Source organism: Salvelinus namaycush, chromosome 13 (genome assembly GCF_016432855.1).
Source record: "Salvelinus namaycush isolate Seneca chromosome 13, SaNama_1.0, whole genome shotgun sequence".
NCBI lineage: Eukaryota > Metazoa > Chordata > Actinopteri > Salmoniformes > Salmonidae > Salvelinus > Salvelinus namaycush.
Genome location: NC_052319.1, coordinates 34162447 through 34185866, shown reverse-complemented (window position 1 = coordinate 34185866; position 23420 = coordinate 34162447). Strand labels below are relative to the sequence as shown.

The 23420-nt window shown below is 43.3% G+C and overlaps 1 protein-coding gene across 1 annotated transcript; it reads left to right on the top strand.

The window, feature by feature from the left end:
• Positions 1 to 602: 602 nt before the first annotated feature.
• Positions 603 to 11921, top strand: otc (ornithine transcarbamylase). The gene is made up of 10 exons (XM_039006454.1): positions 603 to 896; positions 1125 to 1263; positions 1371 to 1452; positions 1998 to 2085; positions 2190 to 2343; positions 6721 to 6843; positions 9897 to 9950; positions 10086 to 10235; positions 10407 to 10544; positions 11615 to 11921. Exons 1-10 carry the CDS (start codon positions 814 to 816, stop codon positions 11672 to 11674), a joined length of 1071 nt encoding a protein of 356 aa, XP_038862382.1. The 5' UTR covers positions 603 to 813; the 3' UTR covers positions 11675 to 11921.
• The last annotated feature ends 11499 nt before the right edge of the window (positions 11922 to 23420 follow it).

Below are 23420 nucleotides of genomic sequence, written 5' to 3'. Positions count from 1 at the left end.
CACTGGTTGGTCGGCCCAATTGAGGTAGTATGTACATGAATGTATAGTTAAAGTGACTATGCATATATGATAAACAGAGAGTAGCAGTAGCGTAAAAGGAGGGGTTGGGGGGGTTGGGGGGGGGCACACAATTCAAATAGTCCGGGTAGCCATTTGATTACCTGTTCAGGAGTCTTATGGCTTGGGGGTAAAAACTGTCGAGAAGCCTATTTGTCCTAGACTTGGCACTCCGGTACCGCTTGCCATGCGGTAGTAGAGAGAACAGTCTATGACTGGGGTGGCTGGGGTCTTTGACAATATAAGTATGCTCCAAATGCAATTCTGAAGTCTATACATCCACAATGCGACTTTAACTGGTTTTTTGGTGGGTCAAATTAACTCATTATTGTATTTTGTTTAATTTATATAACGACATTCCAACCTTGTTTAGCATTACCTAGTCTAGTCCAATTGTGGCATGATTCCACTATTTTCATCCGCTTGCATCAATTTCAAGTCGGACTTTTATTTTGAAGGCAAACCGCCGATTCCATTATTGTTGCTCACGTTGTTGTTCACAACAAACACGTAGTGACGTGGTGGGAAAAAACGGTGAAAGAGGAGCGCCCTCACATCCGACAGTAATCAGCACAATTTCGGAAAAGAAAAAAAGTAAACTACCAATCTATGTGCGATATTTGATGAGACGAAACCCCACCCACTCTACTCAGTGGATACAGGCAACAACACACACACATGCTGTTTTCACCTTTTTCATTCAACTTTATTTTCTTTCAGATATAAATTTATAAATTTATAGTATTTTAATCTGTCATGACAACAAAAATACTTGCCATGAAGAATTCAGTGTTCTATGGACTGAAGACTCTCCAAAGCGTCCATGCGAGGCATTTTAGGTAAGAGAAGTAACGTTAGTCAGAAACGTTGGCTAGCTAGCACGCGGATTAATTGGCAAAGTGTCAAAAGTGAGCTCAGCTGTCAAGCAAAGTAGTTTACAGTACAATCTATTTCCATAGTTTAACATTCAGAGTGCCACACTGTATTTGTTGTCGTGTTTTTGAGACTTGTAAATGCACCTTTTTGAATGGGGAGTCTGTCTATTTTTATCCTCTTGTCATTTGCAGCATTGGAACATTAGCTCTGTGTCCGGTCAACCTCAAGGGTCGCAGTTTTCTGACTTTAAAAGACTTCAGCTCAGATGAGATCAAACATCTTCTATGGGTGTCAGGTGATCTAAAGCACAGGATCAAACATGAAAAACAGGTACAGTGAGGATCCATGTCACGAACAGAAGTTTTAGTTTCAAATGAAAGATTTATAATGCACTGCTGATCGAGTTCAAGTGAGATAATGGTCACTTCTATTTGCAGTACCTTCCTCTTCTTCAAGGGAAGTCGATTGCCATGATATTTGAGAAGAGGAGCACCAGAACTAGAATGTCCACAGAAACAGGTGTGAGTTACATTTGTGTCAGGGTATGGTCTATCTACGCTTTTGGAGAAGAGAAAAAGCAAAATAGCTCCGCTACTCATGTTGGGTCATGCACAATCACTTAGGGAGTGGTTCAATTAAAAGTAATTTCAAGCCTCTTACATCATTGTGGATATTTAAGATACAGCAAATACAAGTTCCAACATCGCTTTTGTGCTGTGATTTTAAATGTGTGGGTGCATTGGAAAGTTCAGTTGCACTCTTTCATGGGGTCACAACTCTGAATGAGTCAGGAATCAGGACTAATGCAGAACACAATGAAACTGCTGAAAAGACACTCTCCCTCCATTTGTGGCAAAAATGTAACTCAGTTAGACTCACTTCTCCCTACTATTTCAACCACATAGTTTTCCCCTGTTTAGTAAAGAGGAACATTGCATTGCAGATATAAATGCATGATGAATGGACACAACTGTCTTCCATGTGGAATATGCAATTACTTTCTATCAGCAATAGTAACATTTTGTGCGTTTGAATAAGCCCGTTATAACGTGTACTTCCTGCAGGTTTTTCTCTGCTGGGAGGACACCCCTGTTTCCTCACGTCTCAGGACATCCACCTGGGAGTGAACGAGAGCAGCACAGACACAGCCAGGTCAGTCAGTCAGCCACGGCCACAGCAATAGCCAACTTTTTGCTCCTTGACTACACCAGGTTATCATCACCATTGGAATCAAACTTTATAGTGTGTGTGTGCAGGGTTCTCTCTGGGCTGTCAGACATAGTCCTGGCACGGGTGAACAGCCACACTACTCTGGAGGAGCTGGTGAAGGATGCCTCCATCCCCATCATCAACGGCCTGTCTGACCTCTACCACCCCATCCAGATCCTCGCTGACTTCCTCACCCTGCAGGTACTGAAGCCTAACAAACAGGGATGCAAACTACTCACCTTTCGGGGAAATTCGCCGTTTTCAATCCAAAATAGGTGACCTACGGGATTCGTGTAGATCCGAGGGGGTGCTTTGGATGACTATTGGCTGGATTTTTTTTGGGGGGGGGGGGGGGCTTTGGATGACTACTGGCTGGATGCAAAAGAGTGATCCGTGTTTGGAGTAATACTGGCTGGATCTAACATCAGAATGCAGCACGCGGCTGAAGAGAGAAGAGACAACCAATTCGCTAGCTACAGCATCAGCGCGCACTCTGGAAAGAGCTGAGAGAGGAATGGCAGTTTGCCAGTACAGCAGCGCGTCCCCTGAACGATAACGAAGAGGTAAAGTAGGTGAGAAGCCTGACCACGGAGACGGGATGAGAAAGTGAAGCGTACTTCACGAGCTGTAACCGAAAAACAACTGGCGTTTGAGCTGAGGGAAAAGTGTGGTGGAACAAGTATTGTTATCATTGTTAAGTATCTTGCTAACGTTAGTTGGATCGAATTCTCCGTTAGCTAGCCAGAGAAATGTTGAGCATCATTAGCCAACTTAACTGGTCAAATAATTGAGTTTATGGTGTGAAAATTAGCTGGCTCATAAAGTCAGACAGCTAACGTTACAATCAATTAATCAATTTTATTTTATATAGCCCTTCGTACATCAGCTAATATCTCGAAGTGCTGTACAGAAACCCAGCCTAAAACCCCAAACAGCTAGTAATGCAGGTGTAGAAGCACGGTGGCTAGGAAAAACTCCCTAGAAAGGCCAAAACCTAGGAAGAAACCTAGAGAGGAACCAGGCTATGAGGGGTGGCCAGTCCTCTTCTGGCTGTGCCGGGTGGAGATTATAACAGAACTATGCCAAGATGTTCAAAAATGTTCATAAGTGACAAGCATGGTCAAATAATAATCATGAATAATTTTCAGTTGGCTTTTCATAGCTGATCATTAAGAGTTGAAAAACAACAGGTCTGGGACAGGTGGCGGTTCCATAACCGCAGGCAGAACAGCTGAAACTGGAATAGCAGCAAGGCCAGGCGGACTGGGGACAGCAAGGAGTCACCACGGGCGGCAGTCCCGACGCATGGTCCTAGGGCCCAGGTCCTCCGAGAGAAAGAAAGAGAGAAGGAGAAAATTAGAGAGAGCCAAGATTTTCAAAATGTTCATAAATGACAAGCATGGTCAAATAATAATCAGGAATAAATCTCAGTTGGCTTTTCATAGCCGATCATTAAGAGTTGAAAACAGCAGGTCTGGGACAGGTAGGGGTTCCATAACCGCAGGCAGAACAGTTGAAACTGGAATAGCAGCAAGGCCAGGCGGACTGGGGACAGCAAGGAGTCACCACGGCCGGTAGTCCCGACGTATGGTCCTAGGGCTCAGGTCCTCCGAGAGAAAGAAAGAGAGAAGGAGAAAATTAGAGAGAGCCAAGATTTTCAAAATGTTCATAAATGACAAGCATGGTCAAATAATAATCAGGAATAAATCTCAGTTGGCTTTTCATAGCCGATCATTAAGAGTTGAAAACAGCAGGTCTGGGACAGGTAGGGGTTCCGTAACCGCAGGCAGAACAGTTGAAACTGGAATAGCAGCAAGGCCAGGCGGACTGGGGACAGCAAGGTGTCATCATGCCCGGTAGTCCTGACGTATGGTCCTAGGGCTCAGGTTCTCAGAACATCAGATGAGCTAACGTTAGTAACCTAACCAAATCGATATAGTATTAACTGGTATACGACTCCTTGTGCCAACAAAGGGTATCATGCTCTGCTGGCACATTGTAGAACAGATGTCCACAGGCAGAAACTGTACAATGTAATAATGTACAGTGTAGCCCAAATATATTGTTTTTGTTGTGTTGAACTTGACAGTAACACGTGTGAGTGATGGGGGATTATTATTATTTATATTTTTTACCTCTTTTTTTCACCCCAATTCCGTGGTATCCAATTGGTAGTAGTTACAGTCTTGTCTCATCGCTGCAACTCCCTCCCGTACGGACTTGGGAGAGGCGAAGGTCGAGAGCCAAGCGACCGGAGGAAACACCGTACACCTGGCGACCTGGTCAGTGTGCACTGCGCCCGGCTCGCCACAGGAGTCGCTAGTGCGCGATGAGACAAGGATGTCCCTGCCGGCCAAACCCTCCCTAACACGGACGACGCTGGGCCAATTGTGCGCCTCCCGGTCGCGGCCGGCTGAGACAGAGCCTGGACTCGAACCCAGAATCTCTGGTGGCACAGACCACTGCGCCACCCGGGAGGCCCCTGATGGGGGATTATTTAATGTTTTATTCTGTGAACATTTTTGCACACATGTAGCCTTGTGCACTTGACCGATGTCTATTATAGTGGCCCCTATAATAGAGCAAACATAGAATGCCTGTTTGTTTCATTCTACTTTAAGATGTTTTTTTCCCAAGTGCAATATTTAGATGCCTGTGGTCACAAGCGTTCTATTATAAAGGCTGTCATGGTAACAAGCGTTCTATTATAAAGGCTGTCATGGTAACAAGCGTTCTATTATAAAGGCTGTTATGATAACAAGCGTTCTATTATAAAGGCTGTTATGATAACAAGCGTTCTATTATAAAGGCTGTCATGGCTAACTGCAATATTAGTGTCTTGTTTTTTCTCAAGACTTGAGTGTCATTTGCAGTAAAGTCTAGGCAACAAATCACATTGGATTGCTTTCTTTAAAATGTTTAGCTGTGAGTTAGGTTCACATTAACCACTTTTTATTTTACACACAGAGACTGATCATGTAGATCATATTCTTTGTAGTTTAATTAGTTAACCTGCATTTCCCCTTAGCAGGGATTGTTTTGCATGTTTCAGTGCAAAAAAAAGTGTCACCTTTTTTGGGCCCTCACCAGTTTACATCTCTGAACAAAGTATCAGATATAGACCGGTGAAGCTATAAGGACACTCCTGACCTGTAAAACAACCAACATCTAAATCTGACCCTAACCTTAACCTAACAAGTCAGTTAAGAACAAATTCTTATTTACAATGACGGCCTACCAAAAGGTCTTCTGCGATGGCCTGGGATTTAAAATAAATAATAAATACAATATAAATATAGAACAAAACACACATCACAACAAGAGAGACAACACAACACTACATAAAGAGAGACCGAAGACAACAACATAGCAACACATGACAACACAGCATGGTAGCAACACAACATAACAACAACATGGTAGCAACACAACATAGTAGCAGCACAAAACATTATTGGGTGCAGTCAACAGCACAAATGTCAACAAGTTAGAGACAACAATCACACATAGTAGCCACAACTGTCAGTGTCCATGATTGAGTCTTTGAATTTAGAGATTGAGATAAAACTGTCCAGTTTGAGTGTTTATTGCAGCTCATTCCAGTCGCTAGCTGCAGCGAACTGAAAAGAGGAGCGACCCAGGGATGTGTGTGCTTTGGGGACCTTTAACAGAATGTGACTGTCAGAATGGGTGTTGTATGTGGAGGATGAGGTTTGCAGTAGATATCTCAGATAGAGGGGAGTGAGGGTTTTATAAATTAGCATCAACCAGTGGGTCTTGCAACGGGTATAAAGAGATGACCAGTTTACAGAGGAGTATAGAGTGCAGTGATGTGTCCTATAAGGAGCATTGGTGGCACTTCTGATGGCCGAATGGTAAAGAATATCAAGCCGCTCGAGAGCACCCTTAACTGCCGATCTATAGATTGTCTCCATAATCTAGCATGGGTAGGATTGTCATCTGAATCAGGGTTAGTTTGGCAGCTGGGGTTAGGACCGAATGAATGTATTTCAATTGGCTGATTTCCTTTTATATAAGTTGTAACTCAGTAAAATTGTTAAAATTGTTGCATGTTGCGTTTTTATCTTTTTGTTAAGTATATATTTCCACTCTGAGATTAGAATAATATTGTGAAAATTATGATAATGTCCTTTTAGTGTAAGAGCTGTTTGAAAAGACCATCTGAAATGTCTGCCTGTTTTATTGGGATGGAGTTTTGGCATGCTGTAAATGAGTTCATAGACAAATAAGAACCTCTGTCAATAACAGCACATTTTCAGTTTTCCCCTCCACACTAAGACCACTTCCAGACAGTCATAACACATTTCTTGCTTGGGGAAATTGCCATTTGCTAAGCTATTATAGTTTACTTTTTACCATTTTAATTGATTAAAAAAATCACAGTAAGGTACTTAATTGTTACCCAGAAATGATTTGATATTGAGATAACAACAACTGCATTGGCCCTTTAACCCCTCCCTAACCAATTCTGTAAATACTGTTTTGCAGGTCAGGAGTGTCTGTATAGCCTTTTCCAACTGTGCCAGATTCAAAATGTCGCCGCTCTGTGTTTTACAGGAGCATTATGGTTCGTTGAGTGGGCTGACTATAAGCTGGATCGGAGACGGAAACAACGTGCTGCACTCCTTCATGATGACCGCAGCCAAACTGGGTGTCCATCTTAGAGTCGCCACACCCAAGGTACACATTCTCCCCTACCCCTCGCTCCCTTTTCCTCCTTTATATATCAGTTTATTTTTATTGGCAAAGCCACTGTGTTTTGTGGCTAGTGACATGTACTGGGGCTCTCTGTATCCTCACTCTCAGGGTTATGACCTGTATATTACTGGTAGTTGAGCTGTAACTAACCTCATCACTCTGTATAGTACTGGTAGTTGAGCTCTAACTAACCCTATCACTCTGTATAGTACTGGTAGTTGAGCTCTAACTAACCCCATCACTCTGTATAGTACTGGTAGTTCAGCTCTAACTAACCCCATCACTCTGTATAGTACTGGTAGTTCAGCTCTAACTAACCCCATCACTCTGTATAGTACTGGTAGTTGAGCTCTAACTAAACCCATCACTCTGTATAGTACTGGTAGTTGAGCTCTAACTAACCCCATCACTCTGTATAGTACTGGTAGTTCAGCTCTAACTAACCCCATCACTCTGTATAGTACTGGTAGTTGAGCTCTAACTAACCCCATCACTCTGTATAGTACTGGTAGTTCAGCTGTAACTAACCTCATCACTCTGTATAGTACTGGTAGTTCAGCTCTAACTAACCCCATCACTCTGTATAGTACTGGTAGTTGAGCTCTAACTAACCCCATCACTCTGTATAGTACTGGTAGTTCAGCTCTAACTAACCCTATCACTCTGTATAGTACTGGTAGTTCAGCTGTAACTAACCCCATCACTCTGTATAGTACTGGTAGTTGAGCTCTAACTAACCCCATCACTCTGTATAGTACTGGTAGTTGAGCTCTAACTAACCCCATCACTCTGTATAGTACTGGTAGTTGAGCTCTAACTAACCCCATCACTCTGTATAGTACTGGTAGTTGAGCTCTAACTAACCCCATCACTCTGTATAGTACTGGTAGTTGAGCTGTAACTAACCCCATCACTCTGTATAGTACTGGTAGTTCAGCTGTAACTAACCTCATCACTCTGTATAGTACTGGTAGTTGAGCTCTAACTAACCTCATCACTCTGTATAGTACTGGTAGTTCAGCCCTAACTAACCCCATCACTCTGTATAGTACTGGTAGTTCAGCTCTAACTAACCCCATCACTCTGTATAGTACTGGTAGTTGAGCTCTAACTAACCCCATCACTCTGTATAGTACTGGTAGTTGCGCTGTAACTAACCCCATCACTCTGTATAGTACTGGTAGTTGAGCTCTAACTAACCTCATCACTCTGTATAGTACTGGTAGTTCAGCCCTAACTAACCCCATCACTCTGTATAGTACTGGTAGTTCAGCTCTAACTAACCCCATCACTCTGTATAGTACTGGTAGTTGAGCTCTAACTAACCCCATCACTCTGTATAGTACTGGTAGTTGCGCTGTAACTAACCCCATCACTCTGTATAGTACTGGTAGTTCAGCTGTAACTAACCCCATCACTCTGTATAGTACTGGTAGTTCAGCTGTAACTAACCCCATCACTCTGTATAGTACTGGTAGTTCAGCTGTAACTAACCCCATCACTCTGTATAGTACTGGTAGTTGAGCTCTAACTAACCCCATCACTCTGTATAGTACTGGTAGTTGCGCTCTAACTAACCCCATCACTCTGTATAGTACTGGTAGTTCAGCTCTAACTAACCCCATCACTCTGTATAGTACTGGTAGTTGAGCTCTAACTAACCCCATCACTCTGTATAGTACTGGTAGTTCAGCTCTAACTAACCTCGTCACTCTGTATAGTACTGGTAGTTGAGCTCTAACTAGCCCCATCACTCTGTATAGTACTGGTAGTTCAGCTCTAACTAACCCCATCACTCTGTATAGTACTGGTAGTTGAGCTCTAACTAACCCCATCACTATGTATAGTACTGGTAGTTCAGCTGTAACTAACCTCATCACTCTGTATAGTACTGGTAGTTGAGCTGTAACTAACCCCATCACTCTGTATAGTACTGGTAGTTGAGCTGTAACTAACCTCATCACTCTGTATAGTACTGGTAGTTGAGCTCTAACTAACCCCATCACTCTGTATAGTACTGGTAGTTGAGCTCTAACTAACCCCATCACTCTGTATAGTACTGGTAGTTGAGCTCTAACTAACCCCATCACTCTGTATAGTACTGGTAGTTGAGCTCTAACTAACCCCATCACTCTGTATAGTACTGGTAGTTGAGCTCTAACTAACCCCATCACTCTGTATAGTACTGGTAGTTGAGCTCTAACTAACCTCATCACTCTGTATAGTACTGGTAGTTGAGCTGTAACTAACCTCATCACTCTGTATAGTACTGGTAGTTGAGCTCTAACTAACCCCATCACTCTGTATAGTACTGGTAGTTGAGCTCTAACTAACCCCATCACTCTGTATAGTACTGGTAGTTGAGCTCTAACTAACCCCATCACTCTGTATAGTACTGGTAGTTGAGCTCTAACTAACCCCATCACTCTGTATAGTACTGGTAGTTGAGCTCTAACTAACCCCATCACTCTGTATAGTACTGGTAGTTCAGCTGTAACTAACCCCATCACTCTGTATAATACTGGTAGTTCAGCTGTAACTAACCCCATCACTCTGTATAGTACTGGTAGTTCAGCTGTAACTAACCCCATCACTCTGTATAGTACTGGTAGTTGAGCTCTAACTAACCCCATCACTCTGTATAGTACTGGTAGTTCATCTCTAACTAACCTCATCACTCTGTATAGTACTGGTAGTTCAGCTGTAACTAACCCCATCACTCTGTATAGTACTGGTAGTTCAGCTGTAACTAACCCCATCACTCTGTATAGTACTGGTAGTTCAGCTCTAACTAACCCCATCACTCTGTATAGTACTGGTAGTTGAGCTCTAACTAACCCCATCACTCTGTATAGTACTGGTAGTTCAGCTCTAACTAACCCCATCACTCTGTATAGTACTGGTAGTTCAGCTGTAACTAACCCCATCACTCTGTATAGTACTGGTAGTTCAGCTCTAACTAACCCCATCACTCTGTATAGTACTGGTAGTTCAGCTCTAACTAACCCCATCACTCTGCCCTGCCTCCCTCTCAGGGTTATGACCCAGACAGCAGCATCATTCAGGAGGCACAGAGACTCTCCAAACAGGTGAGAATTTCTAGACTTATGGCGTCAGACTCTTTATTAGGATTGTATTACCTGGTTGTTATTATTATTCTGATCAATACTAATGGTGTCAATACCAATAGCACAATGTCCTTCATTTTGTCTGCTGTGTGTCAGCATGGGACCCAGTTTCTCCTGACCTCTGACCCAGTGGAGGCAGCTCGAGGCAGTAACGTCCTGGTGACAGACACCTGGGTCAGCATGGGCCAGGAGGAGGAGAAGAAACAGAGGATCAAGGACTTCCTTGGCTACCAGATCACCATGCAGGTACATACAACAGACTCAAATAGTGAATAAATTGATGAGTATTCTCTTGCTGAATACTAACCCTCCCCCAGGCAGCCCCCCTACCTCTAACCCCTTCATGTATCTGCCTAGGGGTTAGGAGTAAATTTGGAATGAATCAATCATCATGTCTCCTGGTTATGTCCACCCCAGACAGGAAGTGTGGCAAAGCCAGACTGGACCTTCCTTCACTGTCTCCCACGGAAACAAGAAGAGGTGGACGACCAGGTGTTCTACTCCTCTCGCTCACTTGTCTTCCCTGAGGCTGAGAACAGGAAGTGGACCATCATGGTAAACTAAACTGTATACAGTAACACTGTATACTTAAATGTGGACTAATAGTAGTATTTGAATGAAGTTAAAGTTGCCTTTTTAGCAACTCAGTCGGGGTCTCAACTTACTGTTGACAGTTAGAATAGTAGAATACACAAGATGCAGTTTCAAAATGTGGTCGTGCATCAGCAGTTTTTCTCTTGTCATGTCAGTCACTGACAGTACCTCAATAAGCCCATGTCAGCTAAACATTTTGTGATTGGTAAATTAGTCTAGTCAGCTATCTAAACTTGTAGTAATCATGGTCGAATTACTGACCGAGGGCCCACATTGATTTTGTTAGTCAGTCTCACTCAGATATCCTATTAAAAACTGCAAACATTTTTCTCCACCCTATAGCAAAATGTGTAGAATTGCAGGAAATTGGATTTAAAACTGCACATTTTTCTATCCGCCCCATGGCAAAATGTGTAGAATTACAACTTGCTTTAAAACTGCAATATTTTCTCTACATCCCATGTGTAGGAAATTAACTTAACAGTTTTTAAAATCTCTGCTGTCAAGAGCAGGGCTGTCAAAATGTTTTGCTCACAAGATGGGGGGTCCCCCCAACAAAAAATTACTTAGGGCCCCCAAAAGGCTAGGGTCGGCTCTGACTGCATGTGTGGATATAGGGGCGGCAGGTATTCTAGTGGTTAGAGCGTTGGGCCAGTAACCGAAAGGTTGCTGAATCGAATCCCTGAGCTGACATGGTAAAAATCTGTCGTTCTGCCCCTGAATAAGGCAGTTGTTCAGGGGCACTACTTTATTCAGGGGCACTACTGTTCCCTGGTAGGCTGTCATTGTAAATAAGAATTTGTGTTTAACTTACTTGCCTAGTTAAATAAAGGTTAAATAAAAAATGTAATATGGATGTGGGTACACAGACCCACCAGCCACTGCGGCCTCGTGATGAGTTCAGATTTATTACCCTCAGCCCATTTCAAATTTGACCTCTTTATTCTCAAGGAGAGCTTCTTTCTTTCTCTTCTTTTATTTGTGCCTCATGCTCTCTTTCTTTAATTCTTTATTTCTCTCCATCTCTGCAGGGTCTGATGGTCTCTCTGCTGACTGACTACTCCCCCCAGATCCCCATGCCCAGATTCTAACTCTATCCCTACTTGCCAAAGGGATCCTAAGTTTACAGTTTTGTAATACTACAAAACAGCGCTCGGTCAAGTACTTGATTGACTTTGTAGTCTGCCAGGTACATTGGAGCCAGTTTTAAAAGTGCAAACTTAAAATGTGCACTTAATGCATGAAAGTATTTTACAAATGTATTTGAACTGAATCTGAGAGAATAAAAGCTTGTTTCTTTGTATTGGACATGTGATTTGTATACACAATTCTAGTTTGTTTAAGATGTTATGGAATTGATTTTGGGGTTACTAACAAATAAATAAAAGTGCCTCAAAATGAACAGGTGTGCTTTCTGTCCTTATAACACTACTTTCTTAGTCAAATTTGCAGTTGTTGGTAAACTAAGTCTTTGGGGGAAATGCTGCATTCCATGTGGTGCCTCACAGAGATAGCTAGCATGTGCACCTAATGTTACCCTGCTCCGATTTGGCTGGGAATATTACATTTATCCTTCCACATACAGGTTGCATCCAAATAAACAGAATTACAATGTCGTGCACAAATAAAGTTTGTAGAATGTAGGAAATTTAGCACACCATTTGCAACAGTAGTCATGTCTACACGACTTCTGCTATCAGAATACGAAGCTCAATTTGAAAAGACTGGTCTAGATGCATAAAAGTCGCTTTGTGTTTAGATCTCTGACCACTTTAGGAAGTGCTAATATTTAGAAAACCAATTTTTTGTGCTAACTAAAACAATTTTATGCTAACTCGTTTGCAGTCCCTTTAGAATTGCTTGCTATGCTAGCTTGCTGGCTAGCTAGAGGTTCCCTGGTTACTTAGCAACATGTCATCAACTACTGTTGTGTTGTCGTATTTTGCCTTTTCCATCGTTTGTAGAATGCATACTTTCATTTGAATATAGTCCGGGAACAGACACAATGTGGACATGTTTAAATGTAGACACAAGGCGTGTTCGGAATTTCATGATCAGAACTCCATTATCAGAGTACAAAAGCTGCATGAACTGTAAAGTCTAGACACGGCCTAATAACATATGTATATTACATTGCATATAGAACAAGCTAATATCAAAAGCATAATAATATTGCATTTGACCCATTCCCCTTTGTGGCTATCTGCTAAATGAACCCAGAGAGGAAGAGGTGAAGTCAGCATATACAATGAGAATACAAAACATTAAGAATATCTGCTCTTTCCATGACATAAGACTGACCAGGTGAAAGCTATGGTCCCTTATTGATGTTACTTGTTAAATCCGGGGTTGCCATTTAATATTAGGAATATGTTCTTAATGTTTGGTATACTCAGTGTACCCCACCGTCTTTGATTAAAATGCGTATATTCTCCAGTTTACTGTGTTCCATAAAGAGCAATGGAAACATTTGGTTCAGAGAGCACTACACCCCCCTCTAACTTCTACAGGAGTGAGATAAAAAAAGAGAGTTAGATAAACTTGGATTTTTTGTCAGGAACATATACAGGATGCTACCCTCTACAACATAACCTTCACTCCAAATCAAAACTCAAAACCTACAACCTGATTTTGGACGGAATCACCTGGAAGGTTTACAACTACCAAAGATTATTATTCCAACGCCATACAGCAAATGCTCTGGAAAACAACAGGAACCTGAAAACACCATCCAACCTGGAACTGAGTGAGTAATGTTTAGTCTGAAGCCCTATTTTATTTCCAAACGCCAAGAAGAAAAATACATTCAATTACTTTATAAGGACTGAATGCTAAATGAAGGCTGCCAAGCTTGATACAACTTCAATTAGCACTGACGTGTCAAGTGAGAGGTGTCAAAGTCCTTCAGCCCAACAATGGCAGGAGAGTCGCACAGTCTACTCAAACCAAATGGAAAGGCCTTAGAAGCTGCCATTGGTAATTAAAATACAGTACCCTGTGTATGTAAAGAATGATAAGGCACAAAAAGATCACAAAATTAAGCTCCTTATGGAAAATCAAGAGACACTTTTTACTGACTATTATAAAAATGGGGAACATCAGCAACCTCATCTTCCACACAAACCACCCCCTGGCATGGCACAGTGCTATATTAGCACACTAGCCCTCTGTTAAGAGAGGGGGTGTTAACGAGGAATGAAAACTCAGGATACTAGACAACGAGGACTCTGAGTCAGCTAATATACATCTCTATAAGTCTGGAACAGTAATGGTGCAGGGCAATCACAAACAGTTTCAGCTGGACTTTCACCTAATCAAAGAATTAGCCCAGCGGGAGAAGCTCTCCTTTGAGAAAGATACCCACACCCCGAGCGGGTCAGACCAGACCTCTTCATTATATAACCCCACAGACGAGCAACCCCAAGCTGAAAGTCAACCCCCCAGCACAGAGTACTACCCCCTCATTGAAATGAAGGACACATTTACCCAGCTGGAGGTAAGGCAGGTGGAGCTGGAACAGCAGGTGATTACACTCCAGTCAGCATAGACCCAGACAACAGTCCAGCACAACAACACCCCCTTAACCAGACCCGGAGAGCTGGAGGTGGAGAGAGACATCTGCACTCTGGACTGTGGTGAGAAAACCTCAATATAAAAAGCAAGAGCAGGAGAAGAACAGAGCACTAGAGGAGAGGATCAGACTGCTGGAGGAGAGGGTGAGAGGGATGGCGTGTGACAGATCAACCCACTAGAGAGGTGGCCACCCCTGCAGAGAAGCCAGCAGAACAGCCCACCTCAGCTCCCGACAAAAGTCTCGAAACCACAGCAGAAGAGTCCACACCAGACCCTGACCATAGCGTCGACATCACAGCAGTCAAATTAAGAACCCCAAGCCCAGAGGATCTCACCCCCTCTGAGCACCCCCCCTGTCAGCCACCCTGATAGCCCTCCTGACAACCCCCCCACACCCACTGAGGACATATACAAGACACAGATTGTACTCCTTATGGACTCAAATGGGAAATATGTACAAGAAAAAAAACTTTTTCTCAAACACAGTGTGTCTAAACTATGGTGTCCAAACACCCAGCGTGCCCTAGACCTTCTGTCTGAGGACCAACTAGGTTCACCTAGCCACATAATAATACACACAGGCACAAATGACCTGAGAACACAGCAGGAAAGGGTGGCCACAGCACTGAAGGGAGTGATTGAAAAAGATTCTTCTACTTTCCCCAATGCACAAGTGGTTATCTCCACCCTGCTACCACGAAAAGACTTCCACCCTACTACCATACAGCCGGTAAACGCAAGTAATTCCCATGACAGTGCCTCAAAACCAAATGTTTTCCTGGCCCACCACTCCACCCTGGACGTGAACAGCATCTATGACCAGGTCCACCTATACAAGGCAGCAGTGCCCACCTTGGCCCGGACTCTAAAGGACATCGCTCTCAAACGCATCCCCAACACTTCACACAGGAGCAACAGATCAATAGACACCCCGCTCAGACCAGCGAGACACTCTCCCAGACCTGCGGGACCCCCCCTGGACCTACACATAGAGGACCCATGCCGAGAAGACCTACATCCAGACCACAACAACACCAGCCACATACACACCCCCACCCCAACCAATAAACACCCCCCAAGTCAACCATGCCTACACCCCATTTAGGCCCCCTCAGATCAGACCTATGCCACTCCTGCCCACCCCATACCCCCCACTCCTGCCTCAACATGAAAGTCACACATACACCCAGGACGTGAGCAGGCAAACAGGCCCAAACCCCACTCTTACACAAGCCCAAGCCAATGGCATGTACCAGATGAAATAAAAAAAATACCCCCTGAGTCCCTTCCTTGTTTCACACCTGGTAGTTTGGTGGATGGGACTACCAGCTCTCTGTAACCTAGAGGGCAACCAATGGGTCTGTTTCCTCTACACCAGGTTTCTTGTAGGATGGCAATGCCTGTATTTCCAATTTCTTTGATGAAGTCCAGGTTCCTAATCTTTAGGCCAAAGGCCGATGACCTCAGGCCTTGGATATTCCAGGATGAGATAGTGAAGGCTTTGTGTCTCATAAAGTGTCCAATGTTGTTGGTCGTGTGGTTTGGCCTCAGGCCAGTAAGTGTGAGCAGAGCCTGGCTCGATCGCTGCCTTGCTGAGCAAGCTCTGCTCACACTTACTGGCCTGAGGCCAAACCACACGACCAACAACAACAAGGGTACGGCTAAAGGCTATAAGATCTGGTCGTCTAGCACGTTCGTAACAGAGAGTAAAGGGAGCAGGTTTCTGGGCACGATAGCATAGATTCAAGGGATAATGTACAGACAAAGGTATGGTAGGAAGAGAGTACATTGGAGGTAAACCTAGGCATTGAGTAATGATGAGAGAGATATAGTCTCTAGAGATGTTTAAACCAGGTGATTTCATCGCATATGTGGGAGGTAGAACAACATGGTTGGTTAAGGCATATTGAGCAGGGCTAGAGGCTCTGCAGTGAAATGAGACAGTAATCACTAACCAGGACAGTAAGGAGAGGCATGCGTAGCCAAGTTATCGTATGGGTCCAGTGAGTGGTTGGGCTGGCTGGGGACACGGCGATTCAGACAGTTAGTAGGCCGGGGCTAGCAAGCTAGCAGTTAGCAGGCCGGGGCTAGCAAGCAGAAGGGCCTTAGAGGGACGTCGTGATGGGGGAAAGTCTGTTTTTGCCTCCTCGTGTGGTGACGTCAATAGACCAGTCGTGGAATTAGTAGGGTTCCAAGTAGCAGAGGGGTCCAAGTCCAATTGGCAAAATGGATATAGAAACTGGCCGATGGATAAGCTAACAGTCCAATATGCTCTAGATAGTTAGTAGGCCGCAGTTAGCAGAATGGGCCTTCAGGGGACGTCACGCCTGTTGGGATCCTCGGGCAGATTATGTCGGTATTCCAGTCGTGAAGGATCGGCGGGGTTCCGTGCCCCGTACCGGCAGTAGAAGGGGTCCGGATATTGTAGCCGAAGAGTGGGCTTCAGGAGTAGCCCAGGAGCCCTAGCCGGAAGATGGTTCTAGCATGGGCTAGCTCCAGGCTAGTTGGTGCTTGCTCCGGGACGGAAACATTAGCCAGGAGTAGTCAACCCGGGTTGCGGTTTGCTAGCTGCCATGATCCAGATGAAATGTTCAGAGTTTGCGGTAGGAATCCGGGGATATGGAGAGAAAAATAGGTCCGGTATGCTCTGGTTTGAAACGCATTGTACAAACTGGCGAGAGCTTTCCGAGCTAAAGGTTAGCTAATGACTGCTAGCAGTGGTTAGCTGACTGATAGCTGATAGCTGGTAGCTAGTTAGCTAGCTAGCTTCAGTTGAGGTCTTCCAGTTCGGAAGGGAAATAGAAATACTTTTGAAAAAAAACAGATCCACACCACATTGAGGCGGGTTGCAGGAGAGTATTTTGAAGTTGAAGTTTAGGGAAATTATTAAAAAGAATGCGAAGAAAAATATTTAAATGATTTATATATGGGACGAGACAAAAAGACAAAGAAGTCTGACTGCTACACCATCTTGGAAAATGCTAATTTGGTATAGAGCAGACCTAACTCACTCCATTAAATTAATCAAAACAGGAACATTTTACATTTGGCTAGAAATTCAAAAGGAAATTATCTTAACAGAGAAAAATGTCCTCCTGTGTGCTACCTAAACTCAGCAAAAAAAGAAACGTCACTTTTTCAGGACCCTGTCTTTCAAAGATAATTCATTAAAATCCAAATAACTTCACAGATCTTCATTGTAAAGGGTTTAAACACTGTTTCCCATACTTGTTCAATGAACCATAAACAATTAATGAACATGCACCTGTGGAACGGTCGTTAAGACACTAACAGCTTACATGACGGTAGGCAATTAAGGTCACAGTTATGAAAACTTAGGACACTAAAGAGGCCTTTCTACTGACTCTGAAAACACCAAAAGAAAGATGCCCAGGGTCCCTTGCTCATCTGCGTGAATGTGCCTTAGGCATGCTGCAAGGAGGCATAAGGACTGCAGATGTGACCAGGGCAATAAATTGCAATGTCCATACTGTGAAACGCCAAAAACAAGTCACAACTCCTGCAGCTCTGTCGCGTGCTGGGTATGTACAAAGTTAATGGTAGGCTTCGAGGGCACTCCTATGGTAGGTACACCTATAGCTCATCTCTTGGCAGTAGTACTGTAGACTACTTTATCACTGACCTCAACCCAGAGTCTCTCAGAGCGTTCACAGTCAGCTCACTTACACCCCTATCAGACCACAGCAAAATCACAGTCTACTTGAACAGAGCAATACTCAATCATGAGGCATCAAAGCCAAAGGAACTGAGTAATATTAAGACATATTGTAGTTTGGAAACCTACCAAAAAACAATTAGGCAACAACAAATTCAATCCCTTTTAGACAACTTCCTGGACAAAACCTTCCACTGTAATAGTGAAGGTGTAAACTTGGCAGTAGAAAATATATATTTGACCTCTCAGCTTCCCTATCAAATCTAAAAATCTAAAATAGAAAACCGAAGAAAATGAACAACAATGACAAATGGTTTGATGAAGAATGCAAAAATCTAACAAAGAAATTGAGAAACCTGTCCAACCAAAAACATAGAGACCCGGAAAACCTGAGTCTACGCCTTCACTATGGTGAATCACTAAACAATACAGAAATACACTACGGAAAAAGAAGGAACAGCACGTCAGAAATCAGCTCAATGTAATTGACGAATCCATAGGCTCTAACCACTTCTGGGAAAATTGGAAAACACTAAACAAACAACAACACAAATAATTATCAATCCAAAATGGGTAAACCACTTCTCCAATCTTTTTGGCTCTATAACAAAGAACAAACAGCAAAAACATATACATGATCAAATACAAATCTTAGAGTCAACTATTTAAGACTACCAGAAACCACTGGATTCTCCAATTACCTTGAATGAACTACAGGACAAAATAAAAACCCTCCAACCCAAAAAGGCCTGTGGTGTTGATGGTATCCTCAATGAAATGATCAAATATATAGACAACAAATTCCAATTGGCTATACTAAAACTCTTTAACATCATCCTTAGCTCTGGCATCTTCCCCAATATTTGGAACCAAGGACTGATCACCCCAATCCACAAAAGTGGACATAAATTTGACCCCAATAACTACCGTGGGATATGCGTCAACAGCAGCCTTGGGAAAATCCTCTGCATTATCATTAACAGCAGACTTGTACATTTTCTCAGTGAAAACAATGTACTGAGCAAATGTCAAATTGGCTTTTTACCAAAATTATTGTACGACAGACCACATATTCACCCTGCACACCCTTATTGACAAACAAACAAACCAAAACAAAGGCAAAGTCTTCTCATGCTTTGTTGATTTCAAAAAAGCCTTCAACTCAATTTGGCAAGAGGGTCTGCTATACAAATTGATGGAAAGTGGTGTTGGGGGAAAAACATACAACATTATAAAATCCATGTACACAAACAAGTGTGCGGTTAAAATAGGCAAAAAACACACATTTCTTCCCACAGGGCCGTGGGGTGAGACAGGGATGCAGCTTAAGCCCCACCCTCTTCAACATATATATCAACGAATTGGCGAGGGCACTAGAAAAGTCTGCAGCACCCGGCCTCACTCTACTAGAATCTGAAGCCAAATGTCTACTGTTTGCTGATGATCTGGTGCTTCTGTCACCAACCAAGGAGGGCCTACAGCAGCACCTAGATCTTCTGCACAGATTCTGCCAGACCTGGGCCCTGACAGTAAATCTCAGTAAGACCAAAGTAATGGTGTTCCAAAAAAGGTCCAGTCGCCAGGACCACAAATACATATTCCATCTAGACACCGTTGCCCTAGAGCACACTAAAAACGATACATATCTTGGCCTTAACATCAGTGCCACAGGTAACTTCCACAAAGCTGTGAACGACCTGAGACACAAGGCAAGAAGGGCATTCTATGCCATCAAAAGGAGCATAAAATTCGACATACAAATTAGGATTTGGCTAAAAATACTTGAATCAGTTATAGAACCCATTGCTCTATATGGTTGTGTGGTCTGGGGTCCGCTCACCAACCAAGAATTCATAAAATGGGACAAACCCCAAATTGAGATTCTGCATGCAGAATTATGCAAAAATATCCTCTGTGTACAATGTAGAACACCAAATAATGCACGCAGAGCAGAATTAGGCCGATACCTGCTAATTATCAAAATCCAGAAAAGAGCCGCTAAATTCTACAACCACCTAAAAGGAAGCGATTCCCAAACCTTCCATAACAGAGCCATCACCTACAGAGAGATGAACCTGGAGAAGAGTCCCCTAAGCAAGCTGGCTCTGTTCACAAACACAAACAGACCCCACAGAGGCCCAGGACAGCAACACAATTAGACCCAACCGAATCATGAGAAAACAAAAAGATAATTACTTGACACATTGGAAAGAATTAACAAAAAAAGAGAGCAAACTAGAAGGCTATTTGGCCCTAAACAGAGAGTACACAGTGGCAGAATACCTGACCACTGTGACTGACCCAAACTTAAGGAAAGGTTTGACTATGTACAGAATCAGTGTGCATAGCCTTGCTATTGAGAAAGGCCGCCGTAGGCAGACCTGGCTCTCAAGAGAAGACAGGCTATGTCCACACTGCCCACAACATTAGGTGGAAACTGAGCACTTCCTAACCTGTAGCACAAACTCAAAAAAGTTCTAAGACACTATAAAGTCCATGGAGAATAAGAACACCTCCTCCCAGCTGCCCACTGCACTGAGGCTAGGAGACACTGTCACCACCTGTCACGCCCTGGCCTTAGTATTCTTTGTTTTCTTAATTATTTTAGTTAGGTCAGGGTGTGACATGGGGAATGTATGTGTTTTTTGTAGTGTCTAGGGTGGTTGTAAGGTTTAGGGGGTTTATTAGAGTAGTTGGGTTTATGTTTAGTATAGTAGTCTAGCTGTGTCTATGGTTGAGTGTAGGTATCTAGGAAAGTCTATGGTTGCCTGAATTGGGTCTCAATTAGAGACAGCTGGTTATTGTTGTCTCTGATTGGGAGCCATATTTAAGGCAACCATAGGCTTTAGCTGTTTGTGGGGAATTGTCTATGTCAGTGTGTAATGGTCAGTGTCAGCACCATTTTGTATTTATAGCTTCACGGTTGTTTTGTTTTGTTTTTTCCTTCTTTAAATAAAAAAGATGTACTTTCCACGCGCTGCGCCTTGGTCCTCTCTCAGTCCCTTTGACGATCGTGACACCACCGATAAATCCACGATAATGGAGAATTTCAATAAGTATTTTTCTAAGCTGGCCATGCTTTCCACCTGGCTACCCCTACCCCGGTCAACAGCCCTGCACCCCCCACAGCAACTTGCCCAAGTCTCCCCCACTTCTCCTTCACCCAAATCCAGATATCAGATTTTCTGAAAGAGCTGCAAAATCTGGTCCCCTACAACTCAGCTGGGCTAGACAATCTGGACCCTCTCTTTCTAAAATGATCCGCCGCAATTGTTGCAACCCCTATTACTAGCCTGTTCAACCTCTCTTTCGTATCGTCTGAGATCCCCAAAGATTGGAAAGCTGCCGCGGTCATCCCCCTCTTCAAAGTGGGAGACACTCTACACCCAAACTGTTACAGATCTATATCTATCCTACCCTGCCTTTCTAAGGTCTTCGAAAGCCAAGTTAACAAACATATCACCGACCATTTCGAATCCCACCATACCTTCTCCGCTATGCAATCTGGTTTTCGAGCTGGTCATGGGTGCACCTCAGCCACGCTCAAGGTCCTAAATGAAATCATAACCGCCATCGATAAAAGACAATACTGTGTAGCTGTATTCATCGAACTGACCAAGGCTTTTGACTCTGTCAATCACCACATTCTTATCGGCAGACTCAACAGCCTTGGTTTCTCAAATGATTGCCTTGCTTGGTTCACCAACTACTTCACAGACAGAGTTCAGTGTGTCAAATCAGAGGGCCTGTTGTCCGGACCTCTGGCAGTCTCTATGGGGGTGCCACAGGGTTCAATTCTCGGGCCGACTCTTTTCTCTGTATACATCAATGATGTCGCTCTTGCTGCTGGTGATTCTCTGATCCACCTCTACGCAGACGACACCATTCTGTATACCTCTGGCCCTTCTTTGGACACTGTGTTAACTAACCTCCAGACGAGTTTCAATGCCATACAACTCTCCTTCCATGGCCTCCAACTGCTCTTAAATGCAAGTAAAACTAAATGCATGCTCTTCAACCGATCGCTGCCCGCACCTGCCCGCCCGTCCAGCATCACTACTCTGGACGGTTCTGACTTAGAATATGGGGACAACTACAAATACCTAGGTGTCTGGTTAGACTGTAAACTCTCCTTCCAGACTCGCATTAAGCAATCCAAAATTAAATCTATAATCGGCTTCCTATTTTGCAACAAAGCATCCTTCACTCATGCTGCCAAACATAGCCTCGTAAAACTGACTATCCTACCGATCCTTGACTTCGGCGATGTCATTTACAAAATAGCCTCCAACACTCTACTCAGCAAATTGGATGCAGTCTATCACAGTGCCATCCGTTTTGTCACCAAAGCCCCATATACTACCCACCACTGCGACCTGTATGCTCTCATTGGCTGGCCCTCGCTTCATATTTGTCGCCAAGCCCACTGGCTCCAGGTCATCTACAAGTCTTTGCTAGGTAAAGCCCCGCCTTATCTCAGCTCACTGGTCACCATAGCAGCACCCACCCGTAGCATGTGATCCAGCAGGTATATTTCACTGGTCACCCCCAAAGACAATTCCTCATTTGGTCGCCTTTCCTTACAGTTCTCTGCTGCCAATGACTGGAACAAATTGCAAAAATCACTGAAGCTGGAGACTCATATCTCCCTCACTAACTTTAAGCACCAGCTGTCAGAGCAGCTCACAGATCACTGCACCTGTACATAGCCCATCTGTACATAGCCCATCTGTAAATAGCCCATCCAACTACCTCATCCCCATATTGTTATTTATTTATCTTGCTCCTTTGCACCCCAGTATCTCTACTTGCACATTCATCTTCTGCACATCTATCACTCCACTGTTTAATTGCGAAATCGCCACTACGGCCTATTTAGTACCTTACCTCCCTAATCTTACCTCATTTGCACACACTGTATATAGATTTTTTATATTGTGTTATTGACTGTATGTTTCTTTATTCCATGTGTAACTTTGTGTTGTTTGTGTCGCACTGCTTTGCTTTATCTTGGCCAGGTCGCAGTTGTAAATGAGAATTTGTTCTCAACTGGCCTACCTGGTTAAATAAAAGTGAAATAAAAATTTAAAAGCCTCCTGCCCAATGTATGACTATATTAGAGACACATATTTTCCCCAGATTACACAGATCCACAAAGAATTTGAAAACTCCCATATCTTTCTGGGTGAAATACCACTGTGTGCCATCACAGCAGCAAGATTTGTGACCTGTTGCCACAAGAAAAGGTCAACCAGTGAAGAACAAACACCATTGTAAATACAACCCATATTTATGCTTATTTATTTTCCCTTTTGTACTCTAACCATTTGTACATCGTTACAACACTGTATATATACATAATATGACATTTGTAATGTCTTAATTATTTTGGAACTTCTGTGAGTGTAATGTTTACTGTTCATTTTTGTTTATTTCACTTTTGTATATTATCTACTTCACTTGCTTTGGCAATGTTAACATGTGTTTCCCATGCCAATAAAGCCCCTTGAATTGATACACTCAGGATTTAAGTAGCATCACATAAGGTACTCACTCACCGACAATAAAATGTTATTTGACAAACACAT

Bases quoted from the DNA above. Each gene is read 5' to 3' on its own strand.
- otc (XM_039006454.1), top strand. From the start codon at position 814: ATGACAACAAAAATACTTGCCATGAAGAATTCAGTGTTCTATGGACTG. The intron at 6,844-9,896 runs GTACACATTCTC...CCTCCCTCTCAG, and splicing joins TTAGAGTCGCCACACCCAAG to GGTTATGACCCAGACAGCAG. The intron at 10,545-11,614 runs GTAAACTAAACT...CCATCTCTGCAG, and splicing joins ACAGGAAGTGGACCATCATG to GGTCTGATGGTCTCTCTGCT.